We start from the raw sequence: 12,545 nt of genomic DNA on the forward strand, positions 1-12,545 counted from the left end.
CGTTCATGGGTTGATAACTATCAATAAAAATACAAACTTATCCAAGCATTGATTAAGAAAGTAGAAGAAATAGAGATCTTTATAATTTTAGAAAGTTCCATTATATGTCAAGATATAAGACTTTTATCTTACATATTTAGAGATTCTTACTTTAGATTGTATTGTCTAGCTTTTATTAACTTTTACTTTTTGGGACATTTGTCAAGATGAGGCTGAGTATAAAATAGACAAGCTTAAGGAAGAAGCACACGAGGCAAAGTACAAAATTGAAGAATTCAAAGAGAAGATCAAGTGTAAAGTTGAAGAGAAGGAGAAAATGAGATAGCTCAAAGAAAACATTGAATGCAAATTAGAGGAGAATAAAGAAAACATCAAAGAGAAGATAGAAGAATTCAAGGAAAAGGTCGAGTATAAAAAGGAAGAGCTGAAAGGAAATATTGAAGAGGAGAAGATGAAAATCGACCAAAACCGGTTGTGACTTTTATTGACCTAAACGGGTTTTAAACCAAACCGGTTTTGCGAACCTGTAGTGGCAGCTTGTTTCTAATTTATGCCAATGGCGTTATAATATAACTGCAATTAGTATATCAAAACAAAACAAAAAAAAACATGTTAAAATGGACTAAAAGTTCAGAAAAGAAAAGGAATGGATTATTACCCTTTCTTTCGTTGGTTATAGTATTAACTATAGCAATATGTGAAAAGAATCAAAGATGTTTACCAACATATGCAAGATCAGTGTTGAATGGATATACCCACATATACTATTACTGAGAATAAGCGAAAGCGAATACCATCCGTAAAATATGTATCCGACCAGTTTACAAAACACTCATGTGCTAAAAACAACCAAGTTATTGAACCAAAAAAACGCCCATGACTAACAAAATTAGTGCACCAAGTTTTGTTCATACGCTTATTTCAAACTAGAAACACACCACACAATCTCACTGTTCTTCCCAAAATTATGCATGCTTCACTTCAGCAGCCTTGATGATGTCAATAAATTCCGGCTACAAGACAAGATATGAAAACAGTAAGAACCAGAATACCTAAAATACCCTTGGCATTAACAAGTTTACCTTGAGAGAAGCTCCACCAACTAAGAAACCATCAACATCTGGTTGCCCTGCCAATTCTTTGCAATTGGAACCACTTACAGATCCTGCAATTTCATGACGTAAGTATTGAAACCTGATAACCAAATTTGAAGATATGGTTCTTGATTATAAATTTCAAGTTTTCGGTAAACCGAATCCAAGATCAGACTTTTCAAAAGTATATTATTAGGATCTTGGTAATTGGGAAAATAATATATAATAAGTGTATTGGTGCATGGATTTGTGTTATTAAACTGATTAAACGATAATTGTGAATTGAAATCATAATAAATCGTATTAAGCATTAAACAATGTAAAAGAACGACCCGTTTGGTCAATATACCAATTCGTTTATCAAGTTATCAGAATTTTAAAACACTCAAAACAATCGACTATTTGAAAATTACATCTTCGAAAGTATAAGCAAATCCAAACACCATCTCATCATCTCATGTGATACGTTTTATTACAGATGACTATTTGATTATGGTTATTCAGTATCACATAATTAGTTCCAAAAAATGTATCCAAACACCCAATATAAGGCATATTATCACCATAAAAATATGCAATTTCTTTTAAGTGTTTAAAAATTCTGATTACTTGATAAACACATTGATAAATTGATCAAACGGTTCACTCTATTATAAATTACAATTGTCTATTTTTTAAAATTAGAAAGAAAAAAAAAAGATACCTCCGTAGATAATCCTGATTTTAGCAGCAACACCAGCACTGACGTTTTCCTCAAACCATTTCCTTAGTCCTGCATGTACCTGTTACATTAAAAATTTATAAATCCAATTTAGTTAGGTTGTCAATATGAACCATGTTACACACACACACATCATGTTAGCGCACACTTACTTCTTGAGCCTGAGCTGGAGATGCAACCTTTCCGGTTCCAATAGCCCAAACTGGCTCATAAGCCAAAACCACATTATCCCAACTTGAGATTTTGTCTACAAAGAGAAAAATAAGTTTGCTTGAGTATTTATTAAATCAACATTGCACAGCTGGAGATGACAAATTGGTGGGACAAAACTAGGGGCGTAAGCGAACCATGCCGAGCCCGTGCCCGACTTGTGAGCAGTTTTTCAAGCTTGAGCACGGCTCGTTTATGACTTTTTAATATTCTTTGTGCATGTGTGTGCATTAAGTATAATTATATATATAATAATAATAATAATAATAGTTTTAAATAAATATATTATATATATTTAAAAAGGATTCTATAAATAATAGGCCCATTTAGCCCTTTTGCCCCAAAAGGTTAGTGTTTTGTAATCAATTAGTGTGTCATAATTTTGCAATAATAACTTTCTTTTATATGATAATTTAGAAGATTTTATACATTAAAGGTACACTTTGGGCACCCTTTAAGCCATTTGGCCCATTATAAAAACATAACCTAAAACAACACATTAGCTAACTCTATGTCAAACTTAGCGTGAAGGCAAGTTACTCATTAAATCAAGAAAATTCACTAACAAAATGACTTTCTTGACACTTGCAAGTACATAGTAGAGAAAGATAGTAAACATTGAAGTTTTTGAAATAAGTACCAGCAATCGCCTTGGTTTGTTCAGCAACAACTTGCATGGTGGTCCCCGCTTCTCGCTGCTCAAGAGTCTCTCCAACACAAGCAATCACCTTCAGACCTTGAGAAAGTGCGTATGCAACTTTGTCTCCAACAAACTATATGAAAACACACAAGAAGTGTATGAGTTGATTGCATAGGTTAATAACAATCTATAAATTGAACACAAGGAGTACCTCATTTGTTTCCTTCAACAGGGCTCTCCTTTCAGAATGACCTAGGATAACCCAAGGAACGCCCAAATTGGCGAGCATCTCAGCACTACACATACAAAACCAACCTAAGTATTTCAATATTTAAAAACATGGCGTGTTTCAGATTGACCAGTTTGATGTTCATTTGTGAAAATGAGTAATACCTAGCGACTTATTAACAATTTAGGCAACAAATGATTCAAGCTCAAATGAACATTTGTGTAATTGATATCTTTTTTGCAACTATTTATGTTTCCTTCTCTCTCTCATTCTCAATCAATAAACTTAGTTACATATACTTAGCTCGAGATTAGAGGGGCCAAATGGAACAGACCGGAGAATAATTAGTTAGAACTTAGAACTAACGAAATAAAACTGTTGGAAATGAAAAGTTGATAAAGTGTTAAGGAAAATTAATTCACTTCTAGAAATAAAATAGTAGGGAAAAGTAAAAAAAGAAAAGCTAAAATATCTAACATCAAATTTTAGAACTTTTAATCTCTAAAATTTTAGAATGAACTTCTTTTACAAACCCTTAAATGGGTTATCAAGCTAACCCACTTATTAAATAGTCATGTTCTGGATGACCCAGTTATTATACCGTGCTCTTCGAGTTAACCTGTTTAGTAAACAGTTTATTTTCGTGTTGTGTGAGGTATTGCCTCCCCCAATCAAACATAAAAATTTTTGAGGCAATATTTTCAAAAACTGTAGTCGTGATTTAATTTTGTTTATAAAAAACTCAGTTAAAATCAAGTTGCTATCATGCCTAGTTTAAAGAAGGACTCAACGCACTTACAGTCAAGAAGAATTAGTAAATAGTACATAACAATATGGCCCATGTTTGGCTAGAATGAATGGTAAATGACAGAATGGCACATACCTAACTTCACCGGTAAATGCGCCACCTTTCTTAACCCAGCAATTTTGAGCAGCAACTTGGATTTCAGGCCTCAATTCACTTTTGACACTGGTAAGAAACACAAATGGAGGGCTCACCACCACCTCTGCAAAAATTAAACGATTGTTGAGAATCAAAAAATCAATTAAACAAACACCTTAAAAAAGGTAGGCGAACTCATAACTTGACAAGTTATTCAAGTAATCACGCCAACATTTTTTAACAAAATATTGCCAGATTCTTTTAGCCTAGACAACCTACTACCATCACACGACCAGAATTTATCATGCTGAGAATGCAACTACTTACCAACAATGTCGGTTGATGGCAAATCACCAGCATTAAGTGTTGAGACGATCTTCTTCATTTCCTCAACAGTTCCATTCTACCAATATCATAAGAACAAAATCAGCTTACAAATACTATAAGCACGTTCCATATTCTACAATAACAAAATAGATCCTAGTGCTAAAAAGAACACACACATAACAACATCATAACACTTGTGCAGTCAAGGAGTGTTAGACTGTAATTCCATCAAAATCTTCCCTTTCAGTTACACTCATACGAAAACTAGAGTAAATGATTTGCAAGTGAAATAATTTGACACTGAGTTTGTATTCTAACATTTCTGTGACTGTATCTGCAAAGATCCGTTTTCGATGAACTCTAGTCATGTCGAAGCTTAACTAAGTCGGAACGTTGATGCTCGCTTATTGATTCAAAATTAGGTCGAGAGAATGGCTTCCAGAAGAATCAGTTAAAGAATAAACAAGGATCTAATGAAATTTTATCTTTGTTATGTTGTACTGATATTATCAAACGGATAATAACATAACAGAATATAACATATCAATAAACCGGTACTAATTTCAATGTGAGAGTGCCTATTCTTTAACCGATCCATCCAAAATCATTTCCTGACCTAATTTCAAATTCAAAAGTGCGTATCAACGTTCCAAGTCGATTAAGCCTAGAAATAACTACTGTAGTATTACTTAACAAAGACTAGTAAATGAATGTGAGATGAGATCGGAAGAGACTTACGCATTTCCAGTTACCGCCGACGAAAAATTTACGGCCCATTTCCGATCGATCAAAAATCAAAATCAACGATTGATTTGTAGAAAGAGAAGAAATATCAACGGCAGCTCCGATAAGTCCAAGGCAGATCATAAGAATCAATCGTGTGTATTTATATATATCGACTATGTGAATCACAAAGTAGTAGTGAATAGACGGAACTGCCCTTGGTAAAGGTGAAGAATAATGGAATATGCTTTCTTGAGTGAGGGGTTAGAATCGCGATTGTAATAACCTAATTTTTATCCGATTTTACCAATCAATGACTTGTTAATTAATACACTAATCATCATTTGAGATTCTAACTACATTTTTCTATATTTAAATTTTGTATCATTTTATTAACGAACAAAATAACAATGTAAATCATGGTTCGAGTAAATGTGTATGTATATTTTGAATAATAGAGACGGATGTATCATACTCGTCGGCTACTCAAAGACATTTACTAATTTGATGTCCGGTCCCATACCCAAATGCGTGTCTCGCTATTGTTTCTCAATTTCAATTTTTAAGTTTCGGGTTTATCACCAACTAAGTCAGAAACACATGTATTACACGAGTTGAATATTAAATAGCTATTAGTGAAAATTTAATAATTTATTATTGTTATAAAATAATATAACAAGAATACAAGATAGCATATAGTTGAAATTATATATAAGTTTAGTTATTATATTTAGGCTACTGTATTTAAGGGATGAAATAAAATAAAGAAAAAATAAATATTTGGCTCATAGAACTAATGTCAACCTCTTAAATAAGTATAGATTTAAGTCCATAATTCATTAGTGAATAAAGGGGTTAGAGATTTGTGGTGAGCTAAGGGATTTCTTTGCGACAACGAAAAACCGGGTGGTTGACGGTGGGTTGGGTTTGCTTGGTGGATTTAGGCCTAGTTTTATTTGGACAAAAATTGTTTGATTTTCCTAACCATAATAACTATCATGGATATAATTTTATTTTTTTTTTTATGATATTTGAAAACCATATATTATCTCTATATATTTTTTTATCTATAATATATTTAAACAAACCTTCTAAAATCCTATATGTCGCGCTCTGATCGCTCCACCCTCTAGTGTACAACTCCGCTTTCATATGCATAACCGATTAGTTGATTAATAGTTTTTATAATAAAAAAAATGCTTTTAAAAAAGATAATTTATGTTATCTGATTTGACTGAATTTGGACTGAGCTGATATTACAAGAGTGCAAGTACTAAAGGGTTGAAGATGAAGTAGATACTTCGGGGGTGTTTGTTTTTTCTTCAAACATCTTCAAGGGAGCTTATGTCTGCAGGCGCGCAGACGTCACCCTTGAAGACTGTTTGTTTTTTTTTAAACAGATCTGAACACATCTTATTTCCTCTTAAAAAATAAAACATGATCTCATTCTTATAACATCTTCACAAAACCCTACTCCCTCATATACGCACACAACATCAGACGGCGCTCCTCCTCCTCCTCCTCCTCCGATCATTTTTCCGGTGACCTCCCTCTTCTCCTCCGACCAGGTACCTCCCTCTTCTCCTCCGACCAGCCCCTCCCATGGTGTTGATTGAAAAACAAAACCCTAAACTGAGAGATAATCAGGGCTATGTATTGTTGAAGCAAGAATTCTGTTTTTTATGTGATATCTAATACTTAAGAATCTTATTAGTTTATTTGATCTTTCATTATTGTGGTTAGACATTTTGGTGGCTTTATTTGGTTATTTAGTCGTATCATGTTTTCTTATTTGGTTATTTAGACACATTTATATGATAAACTCGAAACATCATAGTATGACAGTGGTTATCCACACAATTTTATACCATTATCCATGCTATATAATATCAACAATAACAAACTTTATATAAACTGATTGTTTGAGATGAATTTCAGGTCATCATCTATCTAATGTTATAAACTGATTATACCATTATCCATGCTATAAACTGATTTTATACCATTCCATGAGTTAATTACACATGGATGTGTTAGATGCAGTGAGATATCTAATGTTTGTTGGCAAGAATCATGTATTTGAAATTTTTGAATTTAAAGTTTTGATTTTTTTTAATGAATTTTAATGAAAAGTATCTCTAATAGATAACAGTGGATTGGTTCATCTGCTGACCTGGTATGATGGGTTTTTACAAAGGTTTTTTGAAATTCGGTGGTTTGCGTGTATAACGGTTTGGATGGTTTTTTAGTAATGGTTTTTGTTGTCCAGTTGCTAAGTTATAAATGAAGTGAAAGTGGGTTATTATTTGTTGCAATTTGCTATTTTATATATGCGATGATATTTTGTTTAGCTTTATTCAGTTTTTAGAGCTATTTTGCTGCTGTTTTGTGCAGTTTTTTGAGCTATTTTGTGCTGTTTATTAGAGCAGTTTTGCTGCATGTTTTGTGCAGTTTTTTGAGGTGTTTTGCTGCTGTTTATTAGAGTAGTTTTGCTGCAGTTTTTATTCAGTTTTTAGAGCTATTTTGCTGCTGTTTTGTGCAGTTTTTTGAGCTATTTTGTGCTGTTTATTAGAGCAGTTTTGCTGCATGTTTTGTGCAGTTTTTTGAGCTGTTTTGTGTTGTTTATTAGAGCAGTTTGTCTTGTATGTTATGTGTGATTTAATTCTAGATGGAAACTAATGATGGTCGACAACAATGGACGGATGAGGCTGTTAAATGCTTATTAGAAACATGTCTTGAAGAAATAGGGAGGATAGGTAGAAATGGACAAAGCTTGTGCAGGGAGTCTTGGGTTATAGTAGGGAAGAAACTCAAGGAACAATTTCACATGGATTTGACTCAAAAGCAAATTAGAAATGCTTTTGATACTATGAAATCAAAATATGTAGGATGGTGCTATTTGAGAAACAAGACTGGAAATCTATACAACCCAGAAACAAATATGTTCACTTTAACGCCTCAGGAATGGGAAGATTTTAAGAAGGTGTGCATTTGTTTAGGTTTCCAGTATTATGTCATATGTTAAAGTGAAAAGTATTTATTATAGTTCCTATTAATTTGGCGCAGGGTCACCCGAGGGCAATGTCATTAAAAACGCGCCCGTTGCCTCATCTTGACCTTCACATAGCTGTGTTTGAAGGGCTTAGTGCTACAGGTGGTAATCAATGGACATCTACTCAAACATCTGGAGTTTCATCATCCCCACATGTCCAAACACTTCAGATACAAGATGGTAGCTTTCATAATCTAGAAAATGATGATGGAGACTCTCATGAACAAAGTTTTCAAAATGGTGATGAAGTTCCTACCAATAATAAGGCTCAAACATCTAATGATAATGAAGCTAGGCCCAACAAAAAGGCTAAAACCTCTAAGACCACCATTACCCTAGATGATTTGGCTAAAGATATGCAACAAGCACTCAAGCATATGGTGAAAAGCATGGAAGGACCATCAATTGACGAATGTTATGAGAAGTTGAAATTAGTTGGCTTAGAGCCTATAGATCCCTTGTTTTTGGCAGCATTTAACATTTTTGGTCAATCTTTACAAATGAGACAGGCATGGATGACATTTTTGGTCAATCTTTACAAAAGAGATAACACTTCGGTTATGTCCGGACACCATTTTACTTTAGAGTTGTTGCAAGGGAATGATAGACAATGCATTGAACTCCTACGTATGTCACGTGATTCATTTGTTCGACTTTGCACACATTTTAGAGTAAAAGGTTGGTTAAAAGATAGCAAACACATCTCCCTTGAAGAAAAAATGGCTATGTTTTTGATGATGATTGGTCACAATCAACGTTTTTCGGTTATTAAGCGTAGATTTCAACACTCGAAACAAACAATTCTTAAGTATTTTCATGAAGTATTGGCAACAATGATGGAGTTTGCTAAAGAGGTTATAGTACCAACATCTTTTAATCCTAATCCAGATATTCCAGGGCGTAATAAGAGATTACGACGAGTTTTTAAGGTACATTATACAAGTTCTATTGTGATTTCTTTCCATGTATATTATTAACAATTAAATTATATATAGGGAGCGATTGGTGCACTTGATGGAACTTTGATACATGCTATTGTCCCTGTTCAGAAACAACATTTGTATAGAGGAAGAGGAAAAGGCGAGTGTTATCAAAATGTTTTGGCCATATGTGACTTCAACATGGTATTTACTTATCTCGTGGCCGGATGGGAAGGAGTAGCACATGATTCTAGAATATTGTCTGAATCTTTAACAAATGCTAATGCACTATTTCCACTTCCTCCTCCGGGTATATATTTACGATCTCAACTTTATTATTTATATTACATACATAGTTTTAAGATGATGCGTGTATTGTCTATTTTAGATAAATATTATCTATGTGATGCTGCGTATGCACACATTCGTGGATTTATGGCACCATATCGAAATGTGAGGTATTGGCTTGGAGATTTTCGCCGAAATCGTGCATTGACCGACAAAGAAAAATTCAACCACGCACATGCAAAACTTAGAAATGTTATTGAACGTTCTTATGGGGTATTAAAGGCACGTTTTCCAATATTAAAAAAATGGCCCCATTCTCATTGCTTACACAACGAAATGTTACGATTGCATGTTTTGCGCTTCACAATTTTATACGGAAAGAGGGCTTAAGTGATGAACTTTTTGATGAATATGATCACCCAAATGTACGCCTTCAAGATGGAGATGAACATACACAAGATGGTGGTGAAGAAGAAGTAGATCGACATGGAAGTGCAGCGGACCGTGAATTCATGAGTCAACTTCGAGATCAGATAGCACAAGAATTAATGCAAAATAATGTACTTTGAGTTTATTTCACTATTTGTGTTTTTAAACTTGGTTTTATTATTATATTTTCTATGTAACTTGAATAAATGACTTCTATCTTGTGAGATAAGTTTGACAGTTATGCAGACAGTATCAGCTTATAAAAACAAACAGTCTTATATTTTCAGCTTGCAGATCTTCAGACCACATCTTCAGTTGCAGACATGAAAACAGATGAAATCAGCTTGCAGACAGTTTATGTCTGCAAAAACAAACAGCACCTTCATGTGTCTTGGTCTACCTTTTTCTTAACTAAAGATATTTTGATTTTCTCTCTCTTTTAATAAGTTAAATTGATATTTAATTTTCTCATTTGATATTTATTTTTATCATTTATCTTTTGGTCACGCACTCACTATCAAAACTAACACTCACCCAGTCACCCATTGTAGGGGTGTTCACACTTTGATTCGACTGGTTTTGACGAATATTTTAGGCCAAGCGGGTTACAAGGAATATACGAACTGGACCATGAAATGGAGCGTACATATTTCATACCGGCCAAACCAACAAATTCTTCTTTAGATGGTTGAGTCAGTTTCGGCGGTTTATGAGCACACCTAACCCACTCCCTCACAAAGTATTAACGCACGTCCTCTTACTGAGGCTAAAATGTGATTTTCACAATGTAAATGCACACCAAGATAAATTATAGGAAGATATCACTATTACACTTCAAGCACACATATTCATTACATAAACTTCACTTAACACATGACACTTGCACAAGCGAAGAAGTCCCCGTGTACCTTAGCAATCAATCAATCAATCAATCATGCCCAGTAAAATCCCACCGACAGCAAAGCTATAAGTAGGGTCTGGGGAGGGTGGGATGTAGGCACACCGTACCTCTATCCAAAGGAATAAAGAGGTGGCTTCCAGAGAGACCCTCTGCTCTAGGTACATGTGTATGAAGCAAAATAAAGGAAATCAAAGTTTAACAGTTATATAAAAACTACTACTAATTATAATAATATTAATAATAAGATCACAGTTTAACAGCTATATAAAAGCTAATAATAATTATAAAAATAATAATAATATATGTAAGGGAAATACCATTATGGTATGTGACCTAAATAAGTTAAGTCTAAGCCCTAAGGTATTCAATTCTCTCTAAAAATCCTTAACTTTAATTCTACTTCTCCACGAATTCCTATCCTCAACAATGTCCTCGGAGAGGTTTAGGTCTATCAAATCCTGCCTAATCCTCTCATCCCAAGTCAATTTCGGTCGTCCTCTACCCCTCCTCCCCTCTATAGTAATGTTTTCTACGGATCTAACAGGATTTGTCGTCTGTCTTCTCTTTACATGTCCAAACCATCTCAATCTCCACTCTCTTATCTTGTCTGCTATGTTCGCCACCCCTAATCTCTCGCGAAACACAACGTTTCTTATTCGGTCTAGCCTTGTGTGCCCACACATCCAACGTAGCATTCTCATTTCTGCTACCTCCATCTTCCGCACTTGTGCCTTCTTGATGGCCCAACAATCTGTTCCATATAGCATTGCAGGTCTAACTGCCACCCTATAGAATTTTCCCTTTAGTTTAGTCGGAAAACTCTTGTCGCACAATAACCTATGGCTGCTTTCCATCTACACCATCCTACCTGAACTCGGTGGGTCACATCACTGTCTAATTCCCCATCGCTCTGTACAAAAGATCCTAAATACTTGAACTTCGTTACCTGCGGGACCACCCGCCCTTCAATTGTGATCTGTGCGTCTTCATTGTCGTTTATCCCACCAAAATCACAGTGGAGGTACTCCGTCTTAGATCGGCTAATCTTTAAACCTTTTGTCTCTAAGGCTGTTCGCCACTCCTCAAGCCTTATGTTTAGATATTGTTTTTTCTCAGCAAGTAACACAATATCGTCTGCGAACATCATGCACCACGGGAGAGTCCCCTGAATCGACTTTGACAACTCATCCAAGACTACTGCAAAAAGAAACGGGCTCAACGCTGACCCCTGGTGAAGACCTACCTCTACAGAAAAGAAATCAGTATCCCCCACTGGCGCACGGACACTTGTTTCACTCCTGGTATACATATCCATAATTATCTCTATGTATTTCCTGGGCACTCTTCTACCCTCCAAGCACTCCCATAGCACCTGTCGTGGCACACTGTCGTAGGCCTTTTCTAGGTCAATAAACACCATATGTAGATCACGCTTCTTCTCCCTATACTTTTCCATTAATCTTCTTATAAGGTGTATTGCCTCTGTGGTGGAACGCTCCGTGTACCTTAGCAATATATATATTTCACAATCTAGTTTTCATGAATTACACATTAGCACTATGGCCACTTTTTCTTGTCAAACACTCAAACCTTACTTATAAATATGATTTCTAGTACTTGCACATTTGACTCATACGACAAATACATCCTCACATCAATGGCGAAGCTTGGGCTAGGTCATAGGGGTGACCGAAGTCACTAAGGGTGACCGGGTTTAATACCTATAAAAATTTTAGGACGAAATCGTGAAAATTTACCCTACAAAGTGAAAAAACAGGGGTGACCGGGGACACCCCGCCCCCTCATAAGCTTCACCCCTGCCTCGCATGACCAATTTACTAAAATCCAGCTAATTCAACTATAGGCATCGTCATTAATCGAAACATGGAGTAAGCTTAAACTCCAAGTCCACGAGTTTGCCAAATGCTAACCCGAATCAATATGGTTGTCAACTTGTCATTACAAACTTCAAAATGAGTTATATGAAACCTACAAACAAAACTCAAAACACACCACCCTCATTCTAATTTAAATAAAAAATAATATTAAGGGTGTGTAAATGAACCCAGGATAAATAAGTTTAGATTCTATGGTGTCCTGCATGCAAGTAGTGAGTCGACTCACATAG

At 35.0% G+C, this 12,545-nt stretch overlaps 1 protein-coding gene across 1 annotated transcript; it reads right to left on the reverse strand.

Annotated features, from left to right (window-relative positions):
- Nucleotides 1-800: 800 nt before the first annotated feature.
- Nucleotides 801-4,899, reverse strand: LOC143621813 (triosephosphate isomerase, cytosolic-like). Its single transcript, XM_077093124.1, has 9 exons — nt 4,843-4,899; nt 4,105-4,180; nt 3,778-3,901; nt 2,877-2,961; nt 2,666-2,798; nt 1,968-2,062; nt 1,798-1,876; nt 1,083-1,165; nt 801-1,013 (listed from the first exon to the last, which is right to left on the reverse strand). The coding sequence occupies exons 1-9, from the start codon at nt 4,879-4,881 to the stop codon at nt 966-968; spliced, it is 762 nt and encodes a 253-aa protein (XP_076949239.1). The 5' UTR covers nt 4,882-4,899; the 3' UTR covers nt 801-965.
- Between the last annotated feature and the right edge of the window lie 7,646 nt (nt 4,900-12,545).

The sequence above is a fragment of the Bidens hawaiensis genome, unplaced genomic scaffold (genome assembly GCF_021521415.1).
Source record: "Bidens hawaiensis isolate Kalapana, Puna unplaced genomic scaffold, B.hawaiensis_p1.1 tig00002977_1, whole genome shotgun sequence".
Taxonomy (NCBI): domain Eukaryota; kingdom Viridiplantae; phylum Streptophyta; class Magnoliopsida; order Asterales; family Asteraceae; genus Bidens; species Bidens hawaiensis.

Bases quoted from the DNA above. Each gene is read 5' to 3' on its own strand.
- LOC143621813 (XM_077093124.1), bottom strand. From the start codon at position 4,881: ATGGGCCGTAAATTTTTCGTCGGCGGTAACTGGAAATGC. The intron at 4,181-4,842 runs GTAAGTCTCTTC...TGATATTGGTAG, and splicing joins TCGGCGGTAACTGGAAATGC to AATGGAACTGTTGAGGAAAT. The intron at 1,166-1,797 runs GTATCTTTTTTT...ATGAAATTGCAG, and splicing joins AATCAGGATTATCTACGGAG to GATCTGTAAGTGGTTCCAAT.